The sequence below is a fragment of the Mustelus asterias genome, chromosome 13, assembly GCF_964213995.1.
Source record: "Mustelus asterias chromosome 13, sMusAst1.hap1.1, whole genome shotgun sequence".
In the NCBI taxonomy this organism is placed as follows: domain Eukaryota; kingdom Metazoa; phylum Chordata; class Chondrichthyes; order Carcharhiniformes; family Triakidae; genus Mustelus; species Mustelus asterias.
The window spans coordinates 22,109,866-22,131,154 of NC_135813.1; the positions used below are offsets into that span (position 1 = coordinate 22,109,866).

Below are 21,289 nucleotides of genomic sequence, written 5' to 3' on the forward strand. Positions count from 1 at the left end.
AAGGGGTGATGAAGAGAAAGAGGTTTGCTAGCCTCGATCTCTGAAACAACGCCATAGTAACTGGGATCCGGTTTGATTCTCCCCCTAATGTGTTCAGCCTGGGCTAATAATATAGAGTTCTCCTTGTACTTCGAGACTTGAAGCTTTAAATGTACTTTTCTAACGTAAATAAAGTAAAGTTTATTCATTAGCTTACATTAACACTGCAATTAAGTTACTGTGAAATTCCCCTAGTTGCCACAGTCCAGCACCTGTTCGGGTCAATGCACTTAACCAGCACGTCTTTCAGAATGTGGGAGGAAACCGGAGCAAACCCACACAGACACACGGAGAACGTGCAAACTCCACACAGACAGTGACCCAAGATGGAAATCGAACCCAGGTCCCTGGCACTGTGAAGCAGCAGTGCTAACTACCGTGCTACCATGCCACCCCAGACAGATAGGCCTCGCATGGGCACTCACAGCCTTTTGAGTTGATGTTGTTGGCTATTTGTGAAGGGGGTGGGGGGGGGGGGGGGGGGGGGGGTTGGAGGGAAGAAAGAGGTTACCTTTTCCAATAAAGAATGATGATGATGAGTTTGGTAGGATAAAATCAGTCTGAACCCTGTTTATTTCGCTGTGCTATCCATCATTACTGATGTGGTTACTTCAAGTCTGACATGGACCATGACACACAGGGATAGAGTGGGGGAGTTGGACTGACCAGATTGTCCTACAGAGAACCAGCATGAACTTCAGCCGAATGGCCTCCTTCTGTACGTAATGACTCCATGATGTCTTGTGTTTGTTGAGGACAATTGTTGCTCAAAAGCAGCAACAAGTTTTGCATTAAGTAAAACAACAATAAATATATAAATGTTTAATTGTATAACTGACTTTTGCATAGAAGAAAAGCACTCATTGTGTACCGGGGTCGCTGGATTATTTTGCAAAGCAGGAGTGAGGTCTGTGTTGTTAGTATCCTGCAGTTGTGCTGCAACAGTGGTGGAAGGAGTTAAATTTTTAGGCAGTTGGATGGGGTGCCGAATAAGCAGTCTGCTTTGTTCTAGACAGTATCAAGCTGCTTGCATGTTTTTGCTGCTGAACTCATCCAAGCAAGTGCAGGCTGCCCCGTCACACTTCTGTCATGTGCCTTGTAGGTGGCAGGGAGGTTTTAGGAAGTCCGGATATGAGTCATTCGCTGCAGAATTCCCAGCCCCTGGCTTGTTCCAGGAGAATTCTTTTGATGTCTTTCTCACTTCCTGTGTGACCATGCCAAAGTAGAGTGCAAAACTTGAGTGTGAGTTTGGGTTACTTTTGTTCTAAAAATGGATTACTCATTGCTGTTACTTAGTTCTTTTAACTGTGCCGGTAAGCACTGAGCTGAGATAATAATTTGCTACATGAATGAAATACGTTGAGAGCTTTTTTGAGGCATTCGGCTCTGTTTCATACTAATAACTTCAATGAATGTCACCACAGTCCCAGAAGACCATAGGCTGCCCTCCCCTTTGAGAGACAGCTGACTGGTGGTGATTTAACCTAAGGGTCACTACATCTCAGGGCGAAGGGCAAGATTGGGCAGGCCAGTATGGGTATTGAACACTATTGAACGTATGCTGCTGGCGCCATTCCGCATCACGCACCAGCCGTCCAAACAACTGAGCTAGCCAACCCCCGATACCTTCAATAGAACTGCCAGCAATAACGCAAATAATATTGAAACCAACTTACAACATGAAAATAATAGAACAGTAAATTTCAATCAGAAAAATCTAAGCCCCTAAGTTGTCAAAGGTATTTTTATTCTGTTAGTTTGCTGCAAATCATTATGATTTAATGGCAGGCAATTATTTTACAGAATTTTGCAAGCACATAATTAAAAAAAAACATTATGCAGTTTTGAACTAATGATAAAATCAATAGATATTAGTTCAATTTTGTCCCTTGCTTTAAGCAACCATGTTCTTGAACATGTCTAATAGCATCGCTTTGCAGTGTACACAGTGTTTCTATATTAGTCTGCATAACTTTAATTAATGCAATGTTCAGTCCAAAGCATAATCCAGTACACACACAAATAATGAACTGCTTAAACACAGGCATTGTATAAAGGTGCTGATTCTGGCTACACGGGCTGGAAGATACAACTTCTATTGGAAACAGCAAGAATGCTAACCTAGAAGTCCTTCTGCTTTACCTGTGTATTGTCGAGCATTAATCATTAACAATGGTTTGCAATTCCCTGCTGTGTAGGACTAGTACTGGTAAGTACTGAATGAAGCATAGGGAGACAGAACAGACATTCAAATATCTGTAACGTTCAAGCACTACTTTTTCTGTGAGTCATATGAGTTACGCTTAAAAATATTCTTTAACTTCAAAAATGATCTTGATTACATAGGAAATGTTCACATTTTATAAGATTTTCACAGTGAATAAATTGTCCAAATTGTTGCAAACAATTGCTTCAAACTAATCAATGTTGAATCATCCGTTTTTGGCCTGGATTTTGGGGTCACTTGTCACTGACCTCAATGAGTGCTGCCCACCTTCTAGTGTCCTCTGGCACGGATTTCACCTTTGCTGATTTTAATTTGAATCTGGAACCAAGTCAAAGAGATCTCCAGGCTTCCAACAATAAAGTGTCATCAAGCAGGGTAAGCAGCCAATTACAGTAAAGAATTCTCACAGACAGCAAACCGAGAAGTAAAATGGACCGATTATCTTTCACTTTATGTGAATTTTACAGAGAGCAAAATAAAGATCAAGACATGTCATCAGAAGCTGAAATAATATAAACAATTACTAAAGAAAATGGAACTTTTATCATAATGGAAAAAATTGACATGACACAAATATAAAATTGGTTTTCCAGCATCAAATGTTCTTCAGAAGTTATAACTTAGAACACCATTAAAAAAACACAGTGATAACTCATTAACAAGGAACAACTTTTTCAGGAGCTTTTAACAGTAATATTAAAATTTAATAGAGGAATTTTTCATCAGTTCAGTGATTTCTAAAGATTGCTGTCTATGGGGTCTTCAACAGCTCACCTGAAGGAGGAGCATGGAATCATTGAAAGAACCACCTGGGTTTCTGCGTTTAATTGCACCTGGGCAGATGCCAGAAGTTGCTGTCAGTTTCACAGTTGCAACAACGGCAAACACTGACAATTTCACTGTCATTACAACCGCAAAATCCAGACCATTTTATACACGTGTTCTGCCCAGTCTGATGCAGCTTTCCCTGGGTCTTTGGACACAATGTGAATGTTATTTTATCCTTTCAACTATGCCCAAGAAATAGCTCTGCATCATTTCCTCACTGAGGATTGTCCATCCTAAAGCTACACTTTTAAAAAATGATGCTTTTTTAAAAAAAAAATTCATTGTATGTAAAAGTATGACAAAAATAATTGCAGAATATTCTACAACAGCTGGTGACAGAAGTGAACTAGCTTAGACATGGCAAAGAGGGAAAAACAGACGGGCACTTTGCTAAGCCGAAAAAAGCAGAGAAGCCTGAATGGCAAATCCTGTTCCAACATTCATACTTGGGAGAAAGAAACAACATCATTATAGTATAAACAAGGAAAAATACTCTGGATTTTGTCTACAAAAATTAAGCTGGAATTGTCCTGTAATCTTAACTAAGGTGGGTAACAGGTGATGACTTTAAAAAAAATCTGGTTACAGCTCAGTGGAGCGAAGTGGATTAATAAAAAAAGTTACCGCGGCATGTTTTCCAGATGCTGCTTTCTTTGGCCGCAATGAAAGCACACAGGTTTCCAATCCTTTACAGTAACTAAATACTAATTATCTTCCTGGGCAAAAAGTTTAGGGTGTCCAACTAAAGAGTTGAAAGCTGAGCACATAGAAAATTTAAGAAGCCAACAGGTCGATCACTGTTAAAATATTATTTGTCGCTCTCGGTAAAGTCTAGGTAAATAGTGTCAAATCCCAACAAGACAAAATAGGAGTTGGGTTTCGATTACAATGCTACTACTTGAGTACTTGCCTACAAAGACAGTATACCTTGTGGGTCAGCATGGTTGAAGTATGCTAAATATATGCAAAAAGAGAAGTCCATTTGTTTCTTTCTAAGTTAACATGGTAGCACAACTATCAATTTTTATTCAGATTTTTTTATAGATCACTTATTTTTCTAATAAAACTAAGATTGTCTTACCGTTTCTGTCCATTTAAGCAAATTGTATCTGTAATTTTTATCGTGCCATGTCCAGACAGCAATATATCAAAAACTGTAGTGTGTGCACTGATTTTTGTTTAGCCTAAGCGCTTACTCTTTTGTATCTTGGCTTCTTTATCTTACTTTATAGACAGAAATAAGTGTATGAAATTAGAAAGTACATACATAAATATATTTTTCTAAAGTAACACGGAACCATGGAGAATATATCATTCCTTCTTCACTTGACCAAATGACGGAGCTTAACCATTCTACAGTTGCTAATATCTACTCTAACGGTATCAGTCCTTACAGTGCTGTTTAATTCCAAATGGCTCAACCATATTCCACTAATGATGCTACTTTCTTGAGATCTTCACTGTTCTGCTTCTTTTGCTTTTGCTTAAACAATATTCAAGCAGGAGTGTGACATAATTGTTCATTTGTAGATTTCCGTACAGTTTAAGGTGTTCAGGTGCTTGGTGTCCATCCGTGCATCTGCTTAGCTATTTGATGCATATAACTAACATCGGGTCGAAGATCTGGCTCAGGATTGATGCACATGATCACCAACTCTCGTAACTAAAAAGAAAAAAGTAAAATACAGTTAAACCTATAACAAGTTATTCTGTCACATTACATTTGACATCAAAGAAATGGGAACATTTGTCTCCATCATCTACTCGTGGGAGCACAGCTTTCTAAGTTAGTATTGTGAACAATATGAGCTACTTGGGAACCAGGGTGGCATGGTGGCACAGTGGTTAGTACTTTGCCTCACAGCACCAGGGACCTGGGTTCAATTCCATCCTCGGGTGACTGCGTGGAGTTTTCACATTCTACCCATGTCTGTATGGGTTTCCTGCAGGTGCTCCGGTTTCCTCCCACACTCCAAAGACGTGTGGGTAAGTTGATTGGCCATGCGAAATTGCCCCCCCCAGTGTCAGAGGGACTAGCAGGGTAAATACAGAGGGTTATGGGATCGGGCCTGGGTGAGTTTGTTGAAGGTGCAGGCTCGATGGGCCAAATTGCCACCTCCTGCATGGCAGGGATTCTAGGATTCATGATTTTATTGGGAATAGAGCTAAGTGAGTTCCTTAGTAAGCAATGCAACAAGAGAGACCAATGCCCACCCTCTTGGGGACAAAGGACAGAGATACCAGCTCATCGTATCTGCATGAAGATGCATGAGGTGAGAAGAGAATGACAACCAATTGTAGCGTAAGCAGTTTTTTGAAACTTTTAACTTATGGCATCTACATGCAGCCACAATGAAAAACGACTATATAAAGCATCATTAACAATGCAAAGTGCTGACTCCCCTATGCTGTTTAGAGCTTGCAAAGTGAAAGATAATTATTTTTGAATACAAACTACAATTTGTAAAAGACTCCCCAAAAATGTAAATCGGCAAGGAATCTACAAATTCTCTGTTTGAGACTCCAAATGACGTCATGTTGATTTAAACCAGTGATTATCAGTATTGTCCATCAGTATAAACCGCTTGCAAAACAGTTTTTTTGTCAACACTTTGTAATTAATGTTAAATCAAGAAAAGTGCTTAAAAGTGCATTTTGTCTGGTGATTGATTATTTCACATAAATGAATAATGGGGAAAACTTTACATTTTTAACCTGACTAATTAGGCACATAGATAAGAACTCGCAGTCTTAATGAATGAAATGAAATTCTTCATCCTCAAGCAAACCTGCAGTTCGAATCAGTAATCCCAGTGTGAAAAATAGTAGCCCAGTAAAGGCAAAAGTTTTTCAGGTTATTTAGACCCAAACTGTGCACATTTCATCAGGGGATGTTCTACAGTGTCACAAGGGAATAGTATTATATCATTCTCTGCGGTAATTGTGTATTTTATTCTACAGTAACGCACAATCTGCAGCTCCGTGGTCTCATTATTGCCATACAAGGACATAGAAGATAACTGGAATCATATCTGTACTTGTCCATATCCTTAACCCTATTGTGAAATGATCAGTTACTTGGGAATATTTCAATTTGTGGAAACACTGTTTTTCTAAAAATCAGCTTGATTCAATTATCCTGTACAGGCAATTCGTTTTCATAATACGTTTCGAATGATCTTTAACCCAAAGAGGGAAATAGCAAATGGCTCACTTAATATCCGTGGCAGCTCAATTTTGTTGGAGATTCTGATGTGCGGGAAATGAGATGGCACATTGCCTCCTTGAGCTTTGAAATCTATTCTAAGTGATGCTTTTTACTGTAGTTAATGAAATTGCTGCATTCCAATGGTAATACAAAGTTGCTGCTGAAGTCACATGTAGGCATGTTGACTACCTGACTGTTAGTCGGTTCAATTGCCCCACCTATCTGTCAGTGAGGTTTCCCAATGATTTGGAAAAGTATCATTGTTTGAAACAAAGGGGGGGATTTTACTCCCTCTCCGCGGTGTGTTTGATGGTGGTGGGATGTGGCGCGCCACTCGCTGGCAGTGTGATCTTACGGTCATGCCGTTGTCAACGCATTTCCTGTTGAACGCACCCCTCACTGCTGGGAAACCCATGGCGGGGGTGCGCCATCGGTGGGACTGTAAGATCGCGCCAGCGTGAACTGCAGCAAGATTTCGGCCAAAGTCATTGTATGAGTGCAAACATGCACATGTATAGTTGTTGCTCATTGTCCCAGGTATTGTGAGGTCTGTTTCCGTCTTGATCCAGCCAGGGACAGCTGTTACATGAAGGGGCCCTTGTAATCCACCATTCCTACAGGACTCCACAGGGAGAGGTGCCCATAAGTCAACAATGATGTGGAGATGCCGGTGTTGGACTGGGGTGGACAAGATGAGAGGTCACACGACACCAGGTTATAGTCCAACAGGTTTATTTGAAATCACAAGCTTTTGGAGCGCTGCTCCTTCATTATGTGGAGTTCTCCATCCATTAGATCTTTTCCAGATTGAGGCTTCAAATACAATTCCATTATCCTGTATCTGTGACAAATATAAATCAGTGTTGCATCTGCCCAGGAATGCAACTATTATTGTTCCTTATAAAACAAACCGTATGCGAGGTCTGTTGTTAAATCCTAGCTCAGTCTGTGCATTCCATCAACAAAAGGCCCCTCTTTAGGAACACAATGCTACTCATCTTAACCTTTGCTAGATAAGCAACAATCATAAGATGTACATTTACCAAAAATAGTTTCCGCATTTATTATAACTTACAAAATTGATAACTAGACTAGCAAAGAGCAATGACAAATTGAGTTTGTTCTTGAATCAGATTTCATTGACTCGGATGTCTCATGGCTGTAGCTACACTCCACAATCCAATGTGAAGCCTCACAGTCCTTTCCACTTCATCACACTGACCAGTCAAATGAATTTAATTATCTTTTTTTTGGCTCTGTATTTTAAATATCTCGCAGATCAAAAAGGAAGTGGAGATGTATTAAAATGGCATTTTTTCCCTTGAATGGATTGATTGGGGTAGATTATCATCTCCACAGTCAGGGTGTTAGTGTCACCTACATGGAGCACAGAAAGGAACGTCTTGTGGAAAGAACTGTACATTCTTTCAGAATCTGTGCATTTCTCTTCTCTTCATTTCAATGGGAGGAAATCCCGTCGGATTCTGTTACCAGCAGTGATTTCCACTGCTGGATTTTCTTCTCTGTGTTCTGCCCAGGAGATGCTAAGTGTCCAGGTCGTATATTCCCGCTGCCTCGGAAAAGCAGCCAGCATAATCAAGGACCCCATGCACCCCGAACATTCTCTCTTCCACCTTCTTCCGTCGGGGAAAAGATACAAAAGTCTGAGGCCACGTGCTAACCGACTCAAGAACAGCTTCTTCCCTGCTGCTCTCAGACTTTTGAATAGACCTACCTTGCATTAAGTTGATCTTTCTCTTTAGCTATGACTGTAACACTACATTCTGCACCCTCTCCTTCCCTTCTCTATGAACGATATGCTTTGTCTGTATAGCGCGCAAGAAACAATCATTGTATACTAATACATGTGACAATAATAAATCAAATAAAAAGAAAATAAAAAATACTCAATACCTGCGCTACTTAGTCTATTGTACTGAAATGTTGAAGATTATTGCAACTGCAAAATAGATATTTTCTCTTTTACACTTCAAGAGTTAAGACTTTAAACCAAATGTCACTGGGTTGTCCATAGATTCCATTTTAAAGCATGAGATGAATGTTCCTGGCACGTTGGTGATGGGCAGGAAGGCGGGAGGGCTGGCAAAATGGCGGGAGAAAAGCCTGACAAATTCTCGCTGTCATACCACGATCCAATCGTAGGGAAATTGGTGGCATTTTACCCAAAAGAACATAAGAACTAGGAGCAGGTGTCGGCCATCTGGCCCCTCGAGCCTGCTCCGCCATTCAATAAGATCATGGCTGACCTTTTCGTGGACTCAGCTCCACTTACCCGTCCGCTCACCATAACCCTTAATTCCTTTACTGTTCAAAAAAGCCATGTTGGGAGATCTGCTGCCATCTAGGGAGACCACCGGGTAAAACCTGGCAGTTTCCCAGTGGGATCCAGGGGGTGGGGGCACCTTTATGGATATTCCAACAGAGAAGGAAATGGCACCACCAGAGCTCTACGAGTCTCCCAAGCACCGGATCCTGGCTTCTGTGCCCTGGTGTCCCCAACCCAATTCACATATCATTGTGCACACCCCCTTATTGAGGTGCCCTTTCCATGGAGCCGTGGTCTCAGCAAGGCGCACTGCCAGTGGTGGCCCGGTTGAGCTGCCAGCCCATTGCTTCGGCTGCATGTTAACTGGACAGGGGCCCTGGTAGCAGCCTCTTAATTGTCTGCCACTGGAAATATGCTTCCCTTGGTCCCGCTTCTAACTGAGGGAACCTGTCTCGGGGGCAGGGAATTCATATGGTGTTCGTGGAAGTGAATAGGGTTGGGAAGCATTTTCCGATCAGGGCCAGTGTGATCTCCTGGACTCGTTTCGATCGCCTCAGGGGGTCGGAGAGGAATTTCCTAGATTTTTTTTCCCCATATTGGCCCTGGGGTTTTCACTCTGGGTTTTCGCCTCTCCCTGGAGATCACATGGTCTGGAATGGGGGGGTGGGGGTGAATTAATAGGTTGTGATGAACAAAGCATCGTAGCTGTGAGGGACAGCTCGGTGGATAGGATATTGGTATGTAGATAGGCTGGAAAATTGGGCGGGGATCCTGGATTCAGGATTCAATCCTGGACCGGGGAGCGGCGCGGGCTTGGAGGGCCGAAGGGCCTGTTCCTGTGCTGTATTGTTCTTTGTTCTTTGTTCTGTTCTTGAGGTGGGGTCAGCTTCCACATATGGGCAGAGGGAGGGAGGTGAGAAAATTCAGCCCCTTGTATATCAATGGGTGCACAGTTGACTTTGAAAATGATACAATCCACAGAAAGGTTGCTGCACAACTGAAGATTCAGGGGAATTACATGATTTATGATCAGCTTATCCCACTTTTTAAACAACTTTATTTCATTTAAATTCTTTACCAATGCATTATGATATATTAGTGAAATGGAGCAGCTGGTTATAAACATATTTATGTACATTTTTGCATTTTATGAACTGTACTGTTTACACTGAGCAGTGGAAGTAATTACATCTGTATTTCCAATTTTGCGCTACCAACTCTCCTCACAATACAGATTCATCAAGTTATTCATTAATATTCATTCGGTTATTGAGGAACAGGCCTGCAAGAAAATCACAAGCCGCATTGCCACAATGCATGAGAATAAGAATTTGCCAGCACACAGTCTAGCTTCAAGCCCTGTCGTCTTGCCGTTCGATTTAATTGCCGTCTGTGGTTCAGTTATCCAAAGCCTGGTGTTTTGGAATCAGATTTTTTTTCTCACACCCAGATCCATTTCATGTCTTGTGGCAGTGCCAGAGGGAGTCCGGCAGAAATAGGCATCAGACAGAGAAGCCACATCTGTCCACTGTGCTGGAATCTCCCTCAGTTACTGGCAGACAGTGAAATAAAGTGTCCTGACAGCTGGAGAGCTGAACTCCAGTGCCTCGCCTCATCAAAAACACAAATAACAATTTTATGCATCCAACTAAAGTATAAAATTGCAAGTAATTTATTCGACAGCAGCACGGATTTAGTTGTCCCCAACTGGGAGTCTTCAAAATAATTAAAGGGCCAAATATCATAGAATCATAGAATCCCTACAGTGCAGAAGGAGGCCATTTGACCCATCGAGTCTGCACCGACCACAATCCCACCCAGCTCTATTCCCATAACCCCACATATTTACCCTGCTAATCCCCCTGACACTAGGGTTAATTTAGCACAGCCAATCCACCTAACCCGCACATCTTTGGAAGGAAGCCGGAGCACATGGAGGAAACCCACTGTGACACGGGGAGAATGTACAAACTCCACACAGACGGTGACCCGAGGCTGGAATTGAGCGCGAGTCCCTGGTACTGTGAGGCAGCAACGCTAACCACTGTGACACTGTGCTGCCCCCATTGTCAGAGAGCATGCCGACTGACTATGGTGGCCTCCCAGCTAGTCATGCCTAAAGGTAGATGATTTCAGTTCAAGAGATTGAGAAGGACCAGAAGACACAGGTTAAACCACTTAACTGTAGGGATAAACTGGTTGTAAGAGAGGGAGGGTCTATTTAGGACCTTATGTGTTATCATACTCTGGGGCAAATTTGATAGACCAGCTGGACTTCAATCTTTGATTTAAACATTTAAATGGAAGCCATTTACTTTAGTAACTATACGTTTTATTTTCCAATGATGTGTTGTTCCTCTGTTGTTTCCCCTCCCACCTCCTTACACAACGGTAGGAGAGTTGATAACACCGCATTCCAGAAATAGCATTCAGTGAAATTACAAAAAACATTAAGCTGTTTATTTCCTATGAGGTGAAGATGCAGATGATTTTATTGACATATTTCAATCAATATAACTGGTCTCTTTATTGTACTATAAAATAGTGAACACTTTCTGCTTCCCTACAACGGTGGGTCATCTTATTGAAGTTAAATGGAATGTGTCCTCGATTCTAGACCAAGCAGAATTTCTGCTCCCTGAACCTCCTGTCTTTTTCTTGCCTTATCTTTCCGCGGCTTCACTGAATTAATGGATTCCCTCCTGCAAAAGCTTCACCCTCTCTTTACCTTCCTCCTCACGGACATCAAGCAAAGTCTCTGATGATACAATGATTGTGAGGTGGCTTTTCAATTACCCAGATAAGTTTACAAATGGTTTATTGTTTAATCTCTACATAGAACAATTTCCATCTCGTTTAGCCAACTCCCAATTCCTGGAGCCTTTTTCATCTTGTGCGCAATCACTTTTGCTTCATGGCTCTTGTATTCAAATCCTCCAAGATGGCGCCAGAGCGAGGTGACTTCTTGCAAGCTGTGCCCAGCATACCTTCTAATTCTATCTTTTACTCTCGTTCTATGCTTCTAAAACTTCACTCTAACTCGTTTAAACTCTCTAGCAATGCTTTAATTTAATCTCTTACAGCCTCTTCCCTGCTGCATCAGACTTTTGAATGGACCTACCCTCCATTAAGTTGATCTTTCTCTACACCCTAGCTATGACTGTAACACTACATTCTGCACTCTCTCCTTTCCTTCTCTATGAACGGTATGCTTTGTCTGTATAGTACACAAGAAACAATACTTTTCACTGTATACTAATACATGTGGCAATAATAAATCAAATCAAATCAAATTCTTTCTGTAAAAGAAAATTGTCAAAATATCCTGAAATGTGACAGTAAAACATTTAGAGAATGCAGTTATTGAGCCCAACTTTGCTCACATAGGCTGGGATTTTCCTGCTGCCCACGTCAGCGAGACCTTCTGGTCCTGCTCAAGGCGCACCCCTGCCGTGGGTTTCCCAGTGGTGAGGGGGCGCATTAAACAGGAAATCCGGTTGACAACTGTGGGAGAAAAAGATCCTGCCACCGTCCAATGACGGGCTAATTCCACTGCAGTTAAACACGTGGTAGATTGCATGGAAAATCCCACTTGTAATGTTCTTCACATAATCCCTTTAAATTAGGAAGTTCCTCCTCTATGGAAGAGGTAGGCTGCATATCTTTTGTATTATGATCCTCATAGGGACCGATAACTAGAAAAAAACTTCCAGTTAATAGCTAAAAGGACAATACAACTAGATTTCACATTATAAGACTTTTACTGTGACAAAGAGTCTAAAGTCACTATTGACTAAACACTTGTTGTAGGCAACTAGTAATTTTGAACAGCAGAACAGAACTTTCCCCCCTTTACTTTTGACACACTAAAAAAATCACTTGACAGGTTAACTTCATACTGTCCCTTAAATATACCTTGAAGTTTCCCGGATCCCATCCAAAGAGGTTCTTGGCTTCTGAGGGTCTGTTTCTTTTCCTTTCCTTTCCCAACCTGGTAACTTTTACCCCAGATTTGCCTTTCACAGCGAATATTTTTCCTGCTGATATTCCTTTTAGCAAAATCGAGGCAAATATTTCAGCTTCATTTCAAATCCTCACAAGTTTGGCCTTCTCAGTCTGAGCACACGCTTCCACCTGTATTCCTGCATGATGAACCATAGAAACTATTGTCCTCTAGGTGCTCAATCTTTCCGAGATCCTGGCACACTGTTAGTGTTTTAGAGTTGCAGGGATACCTTAGAAACATCTCCCCTCTCAAAGTCCATCTCCATGGCAATGTGATTTCATGGCACTGTGAATCACATGGGCTTAGTATCCAGGTAGAAATGTTGATACATTATTGAGACAAAAAGTTTCATTTACCTTCGAAGTAAATGACCAGTTTAAAGTATAACTCCTTACAACCCAACTTTCTCAACACCTTTCTGGGACTTTGGAGATGAGCAGTCTAGCCACTGTAAACACAAATGCTGCTGTCATTGTCTCCTAGTGTGAACATCTTGCACCTTCTTTCCAGAAAAACAACCTGGGCCTCCCTTTAACCTATAGCTCCATTACTCAGGCCTGTTATGAGGCACACTTCAGAACTGCCACTTGATCCCCTTCATTTTACCCTAAATGAAAGACCAAGTCACAAAACATAACAATCTTATAAAAGCTCATCTTTGTTATATTTGAGTATCATCAAATGATTTGAAGATGGGAATGAAGTCCAGGGCACTGTTGATGACTGACTCACCATGGTGGCTATTGAACAAGGCATGGAAAAGTAGATTTTCATATGCTGAATTTTACCTGGCATAAGACAAACAGAGCAAGCTCACTCTGTGTTGTAAGAATACAATAGCGTACTGGGAAAAACAGAGAAGTCTTCTGCGGTTATCTCAGTTACTGGCCCTGTCTTGCTCTGCCAAGTCACCAAAGAAAGACGCCAAAATAACATCTAACACTAAACCTCATTTTACACTTTAAATTGCAAAAAATGGCAAAAGAATAAGTGAATAGTCGTGGATATGCAAATGATACTATTCTTGCCTCTTATATAGCACATAATCATAAACAGTTCACAGCTGTAGTTATAAAATTATTTCCTCACTAACTGCAAAAACTGGGGTTGGCATTCATCCCACTTGATTCTAAATAACCCTGCAAGTTAATTTTTTTTATTCATGAGATGTGGATGTCGCTGGCTAGGCCAGCATTTATTGCCCATCCTAATTGCCCTTGAGAAGGTGGCGGTGAGTTGCCTTCTTGAAGCCACCGCAGTCCATGCGATGTAGGTACACCCACAGTGCTGTTAGGGAGGGATGCCAGGATTTTGATCCAGCGACAGTGAAGGAATGGTGATATAGCTCCGAGTCAGGATGGTGAGTGGCTTGGAGGGGAACCTCCAGGTGGTGGCATTCCCATGTATCTGCTGCCCCTGTCCTTCTGGATGGAAGTGGTCATGAGTTTGGAATGACCAAACAAGTAGCTGGACAATAAGTTGGAGAGCACTGTGCTGGTAAACTGTACAAATTCAACAGGTTAAATTCCAGCAAATACCCATGCAGATATTTGGAACTCACATTCGATTAACATTATTGAAGAGCTAGGAAGAGTGAAAGTTTTTCAATGTAATGCTTTCAGGTGGAATTTTAGAATCACTTGGAATTCTGAATCAGGTTCTCCCATTTCTCCAGGGTTTCCGCCAAGCTTCCACCACCAAACCTATGGTGGGTGATTGGAAATTCTATCATGCATTTAAGAGTGTCTGTGTTTAACAGATCACAGAAACGAGCTTTAAATAGCAATTTAAAATTCCAAAATATAATTTAAAAAATAATTAAAGCCAGTAAGACAGTTCTCAAAATTTCTATGAGATGGGGGCAAGCAGGCTGGACTAGCTTTTATTGCCCATCCCTAATTGCCCTTGAGAGGGCATTTAAGAGCTGTGGATCTGGAATCACTGGACCAGGTAAGGGCAGCAGATTTTCTTCCCTAAAGGACATTAGTGAACCAATGGTTTGATAGTCATCATTAGACTTTTAATTCCAGAATTTTATTGGATTCAGATTGCAAGGAACTACAAAAGGTCGTGAATGTAGCCCAATCCATCACGCAAACCAGCCTCCCATCCATTGACTCTGTCTACACTTCCTGCTGCCTCGGCAAAGCAGCCAGCATAATTAAGGACCCCACACACCCCGGACATTCTCTCTTCCACCTTCTTCCGTCGGGAAAAAGATACAAAGGTCTGAGCTCACGTACCAACCGAACAGCTTCTTCCCTGCTGCTGTCAGACTTTTCAATGGACTTACCTTGCATTAAGTTGATCATTCTCTACACCCTAGCTATGACTGTAACACTACATTCTGCACTCTCTCGTTTCCTTCTCTATGAATGGTATATTTTGGCTGTATAGTGCGCAAGAAACAATACTTTTCACTGTATACTAATACATGTGACAATAATAAATCAAATCATCATCTGCTCTGGTGGGATTAGAACCCAATTCCCCAAAGCTGCTCCCTGATTTACTAGTCTAGTGACGATACCACTACACCACCATCTCCCCCTACAAAGCATTGTGATTAAATGATTGGAACTAAGTGCTATAAGCTGTGAACAAAAGTCAAATAACTGGCAGGAAACAGATAATGTAAACTAAGAATTAAGGTAATGTAAAGTGAAATGTGAATGGGAAGGAACAGGTCTGTCAAAAGTCATCGAGAGAATATTTCAAATGAAGCCGATAAGGAAGAATCTGAGATTACATAAAGCACACAGATTGCTCATGGTAATCCCCAGTGAGAGTTACGCTGCAAATATTATACCTGTTTTCTAAATCCAAACCCTGGGAAAATTGCAAGAAAGATTTATTAATGAGACAATGGGATCAAGAGTTCTGGAGCTGAAGAAATTGCAAATATATTTCCCACAAAACAAGGGGGAAATAAGAAACAGCAAGAAAACAATTTGCAAGGGGGTGGGGGGAACACTAAATCAGTGCATCATTTGGTTTAAAAGTAGAGAAAGAATGTGTAGTCATTTAATAAGGCCATCTTAATACCGCAAAACCCTATCTGAAATGGTTAAATGATGCTTCTGTTTACTTACCTCATAATCCCCGATAATTTATAAGGTTCAAAGCCCTTCATGTTTTGAGGCCTTAAGCTGTGGGTTTACATGGTTCCTATGGTATGTATATGCTTCTGAAATGGTTTAGAGATGAAAATATGGGATAGATTTACATGGTTTGAATTTCATTGGGAAACTACAAACTTACTGTGCAACCTATGTACGGTAAGAATATCAGAACCTACTGGGGATAATAAAGGAGCAATTTTAAATTGCTTCTGCTACTGGCTCTACCTTTTACTTCCAAGGAATCCTTCTTGCCGTTGAAAGACACTAAATTAACACTAGACCTTATTACATTTATTGAACAGTAGATGAACAAGTGACTAATAATAGATGTGAGGCAGGCACTATTCTAGCCCCTTTTCCGGTACAAAATAATAAATAGCTCATGACTGCAGTGTTAAAACTCAATAGTCGTTTGGAATGTCTTTTTCTTTCCACAAATTCCAGTTAAACATTCTAGACTAAGGATGTCTCGGTGGTTAGCACTGTTACCTCACAGCACCAGGGACCTGGGTTCAATTCCCGGCTTGGGTCATTGTCTGTGTGGAGTTTGCACATTCTCCCCGTGTTTGTATGGGTTTCCTCCGGGTGCTCTGGTTTCCTCCCACAGTCCAAAGATGTGTGGGTTAGGTGGATTGGCCATGTTAAATTGTCCCTTAGTGTCAAGGCTATGAGTAGGCTGAATATGTGGGGTTACGAGGATAGGGCCTGGGTGAGATTGTGGTCAGTGCAGGCTCAATGGGCTGCATTGCCTTCTTCTGCACTGTAGAGATTCTACGATTCTGTCAAACTGACAGATTTGAAAAGCAGAGTAAGTTTTGTTTTATTTATTCATTGGAGGCAGGCATCGCTGGCAAGGCCAGCATTTGTTGCCCATCACAAATAGCCCTTGAAATGAGTGGCTGGCTAGGCTATTTCAAGGGACAGTTAAGAGTGAACTATCTTACAGTGGGTCTGGAATCACACGTAGACCAGACTGGTTAAGGGCAGTGGATTTCCTCTGTGATCCAAATAGGCTTTTACGACAATTGATGATAGTTTCATGGTCATCATTACCTGGGATTAGCTTTCAATTCCAGATCTGTTTTTTTTTATTGAATTTGAATTCTGCCAGCTGCTGTGGTGAGATTTGAACCCACGTGCCCAGAGCCTGAGGCTCCAGGTTACTAGCCCAGTGATATCGCCACTACGACTTGAGGCAACAGCAACAATAACTTGTATTTATACAGCATCTTTAACATAGTAAAGCACTCCAAGGCACTTCACAGGAGTCTTTATCAAATAAAATTTGATACCAAGCCCCATAAGGACATATTAGAACAAATGCCAAATTCTTGGTCAAAGAGTTTTAGGGAGTGTCTTAAAAGAGGAAAGGAAAGAAGCGATGCAGAGACGTTTCATGAGAGAATTATAGAGCAATTTACAGAATAGCCTTGAGGGAAGGAAATCTGCCATCCTTACCTGGTCTGGCCTATGTGTGACATGGAAGGATGTGTTTGACTATGAAATGGCCATTAAGGCAATTAGGGATACCACATCCCATGAATTTTTTAAAAATCTGTTTTTCCCATCACGGTTCTGAGTGGTCAGGTGTCATGTATGTATCGTGATGCATAAGGCACCAAAACTCCATCAGACAGATTGTTGGGCCCGTCTTGTCATTATTTTTGTATGACTGGAAGTTATACTCGTAAAAGTTAAACAGGATGTATTAAAAAATTATTTGTGTCCTGGGAATGGAGTAAGATTAATGCTAAGCACTCTGTCTTCAGTCCTAAACACTAAACTGCGGAGAGTTGTATTATTAGTCGATACAGACCTTTATCAAATAAAAACCTATATCTTGCCATAGGGAAACATTATCTTTTCCTAAAGTCTTTATTTTTATTCTTACGTTGACAATGATAGAAATCATCAAATATTATTATCGCCCATGGTGCATCTATTTGTGTGGGTGTGCAGAACATGAGATTAGACCCTGCACGGAATTGAACAATTCTCCCTTCACAGTTTGGTTCCCTGAGTTCTATTTTGGTGATTATTTTGTAATAAGCCCCCTACAAATCAATCTGCAATCATAATTCTGTTACCTCTACATGTGTGATCTTAAATTGAACGTGAAATAGATCGGTTAGAATTTTAAACTGAAAAGCACGCAATCTAGTTTTTAGATACTGCTGAAGTCTTGACTCGAGACGGAGAAACTCACACATCCCCAGTCTTCCTTCAACACCTGGAGCAGGACTTTCCTTTCAGGGGGTGGGAAATAGACGTCGGGGCTGTTTTTGGGTCCTCATCCCTCCCCTGGGAGAAGCAGTCATGGTTTTCATGAGAGACGGCTACTAATTAGATGTAGGGGAGCAGTAGGTAGAGATGGCCAAGTGCAGAGGAGCCACTTTGTGGGGTTATCAACTGAGTGAGTCACAAATGTGTCTGTCACCATAGCTGTGCACTTTTTGTCTTTTGGGGCAGTGTGTGTAAACATTGACACACAAAGCTAGATTTGTGAATGTTGGTTTATTATTGGCGGACAGGAAAAGAGTGTTGAAATGAATCATAGAATCCTACAGTACAGAAGGAGGCCATTCGGCCCATCAAGTCTGCACCGACCACAATCCCATCCAGGCCCTATCTCCATAACCCCAGGCATTTACCCTAGCTAGTCCCCCTGACACTAAGGGGCAATTCAGCATGGCCAATCCACCTAACCCGCACATCTTTGGACTGTGGGAGGAAACCAGAGCAGCCGGAGGAAACCCACTCAGACACGGGGAGAATGTGCAGACTCCACACAGACAGTCACCTGAGGCCAGAATTGAACCCGAGTTCCTGGCGCTGTGAGGCAGCAGTGCTAACCACTGTGCCACCGTGCCGCCCATAAGAAAGGATGCAAGGGTTTGTGAATGATGGGAATGAAGCCTTCGGGCAGCTGACACAACGTTGCAGTTGTATTTTCAATGGAAGTGGTTTCACCAGCAGCTCATGGTGACTTCCCAACTCTGCTCTTTGTCCTGGCTTAGAGGGACTCAGCCAAAACAAGCCTGTATCAGCTGATCTCTGACACTGAGGGCATGCTGATGAGACCTTGGTATGGGCGTGGCCACCTCTCTATACAGCTGGAACATCTCTGTGCTCTGCGTCTTCCTCCATCTCCTCAAGGGTTATCCCTGGTTCCCAAGAATTTTCCCATGTAGTTTGGGGGCTGGAATGAAGGCCTGTGGCAGCCAGGACTGAGAAGGCTGAAGAAGAGATGGCGGGTGCCAGGAAAACGGGTGCACATCTGCAGGAGGCTCTTGTTGTGGCCGCAGACCAGTGCACCGTAAGGGAGTGGAAACCATTCTGGTGATGGATCTCACTGGCTGGTCAGCTGGTGCCCTGATGGCCACATGGGTGCAGCCAATGATGCCGTGCACTTGTGGTGTGCTGCCCCTTGCAAGATACCGCCAAAATTTACTGCTGATCCTTAGAAGGAGCCAGAGGTGAAGAAGTTCAGCACCACAGTGACTTTGACAGCTCCTGGCAGGCAGGGCGAGCAATGCCCATGGAGTGTGAAGTCTTCCACCATGAGGGCACAAATCTCTGGGACCACCCCCCTGACTCTCTCCTCCACCTGTAGATAGTCAGAGTTCTGCCCTTCCTGTGGAGGATATTGCTCTTCATCGCCACGGGACTCAAAACGAGCGAATTTTGTTCTTACTGCCTCCCTTGCACTCAGATGGCTTTCCAATCGTGTTTCAAAGTCCATTCCCCTCTCCTTTATGCCCTCTGATGCCAGTCGGGTGATGAACCCCCGCACTGCCCAAATGCGTAGTGACTACTCCCCTCGCAATTTGCACTGACCCAAGGTGACTGAGTCACTCCCTGAGCCTTTCTCCTTTCTATGAAGCCACCTCATTTCTCAGGACAGTCATGGCTGACTCTTTGCTGTGTAGAGGTCTCCATCTCCATGTACCTAGTCTGCCCCTAACCCGACATGCAGCCTGTGCACCCCAGCAAAATCTCAGCATGTCCCTCAATGGGATCTTATGGACCTCTTTAACCACCTCAATAGTAGTTATCAATGGATTTAGTAGGCTGTGAAAATCCCCCCACCCCCCATTCCAGTGAAACTGGCTGGTGGTGGGAATAGCAATGGGGAATGGGCGTGCTGTGCCTGCCTCCAATCCTGCCCCCTGGAGGATCCTAAAAATTCAGCCCCAAAGTCTGACAATGTGTAAGCACTGTTCAAACATCACTTCATTCAAATACAGTAATTGTCTCAATTGTTAAACAGTTCCTTGGTCACCGGCTCAGTTGAGCAACTTACCTTTTCAGAATAGTGCTCAGCTGGGAGAGGCGGGTAGTCACATTGTTCTATCTTCTTACAGAGAGAAAAAAGGTTCATTTTATCCCCATAAAATGGACTCTGAAGAGCGGCCATCTGAGAAAGGAAGGAAGCAAAATGATGAATGATTTCAGACAATTACTTTTAGACAGATCTTACATTGTATTTTCATATGTGAAAACTGCTTATGGATTAACATTTACAACTAGATCACCCTGTCACAAACATTATAGCTGTAAATGTTTATACCCATCAGACAGATTCACAGTTGAATACAGTTTCCCCGAGGCATAAAATATTGTGAAAGCTCAAACAAAGTTGCTGCATTGGCTTTTGTATGCACCCAAACATTTGATTCATTAATTTTTTTCTTATTCGTTTGCAGGATGTGGGCATCGGTAGCTGGTCCAGCATTTGTTGCCCATCCCTAACTGCCCTCGATTTCAGAGGGCATTTTGAGAGTTAGCTACATTGCTACGAAAGATAGGATCCCTGCAGAAGGAGGCCATTCGGCCCATCGAGTCTGCACCAACCACAATCCCACCCAGGCCCTATTCCCGTAACCCCACATATTTACCCAGCTAATCCCCCTGACACTAGGGTCAAGTTAGCACAGCCAATCAACCTAACCCGCACATCTTTGAACTGTGGGAGGAAACCGGAGCACCCGGAGGAAACCCATGCAGACACGGGGAGAATGTGCAATCTCCACACAGACAGTGACCCAAGGCTGGAATTGAACCCGGGTCCCTGGTGCTGTGAGGCAGCAGTGCTAACCACTGTGCCACCATGCCACCCATGGATCTGGAGTCACATGTAGGTCAGATTTCCTTCCCTAAAGGACATTAGTGAACCAGATGGATTTGTACATCAATTGACAATGTTTTCATCGTCATCATCAAAGTTTTTAATTTCAGATTTCTTTTTTGTATTGAATCCAAATTTCACCATCTGCCATGGTGGGATTTGAAGCCAGGTCTCCAGATCTTGCCCTGTGGTAACAAAAGCATAAAATGCTGGAAAGTCTCTTCAGGTCTGACAGTATCTGTGGAGAGAAATAGAACCAATGTTTTGAGTCAGGATGACTCTTCAGACTTGAAACATTGGCTCTATTCTCCCTCCACAGATGCTGTCAGACCTGCTGAGATTTTCCAGCATTTTCTGTTTCTGTTTCAGATTCCAGCATCTGCAGTATTTTGCCTAATTTACCTTGCCATGGTCTCTGGACTACTACTCTTCCGCACCAAAGAC

The 21,289-nt window shown here is 42.4% G+C and overlaps 1 protein-coding gene across 7 annotated transcripts in view; it reads right to left on the reverse strand.

Annotated features, from left to right (window-relative positions):
* Positions 1-1,766: 1,766 nt before the first annotated feature.
* LOC144502502 (serine/threonine-protein kinase Nek6-like) overlaps positions 1,767-21,289 on the reverse strand; it is a 288,580-nt gene continuing 269,057 nt past the window's right edge. For all 7 annotated transcript variants that reach the window (XM_078226514.1, XM_078226509.1, XM_078226508.1 and 4 more), the window contains exons 9-10: positions 20,021-20,134; positions 1,767-4,757 (exon numbers count right to left, since the gene is read on the reverse strand). In XM_078226514.1, coding sequence (XP_078082640.1) covers positions 4,647-4,757; positions 20,021-20,134 — 225 coding nt within the window. In that variant the 3' untranslated portion in view covers positions 1,767-4,646. The remainder of the gene's footprint in view (positions 4,758-20,020; positions 20,135-21,289) is intronic.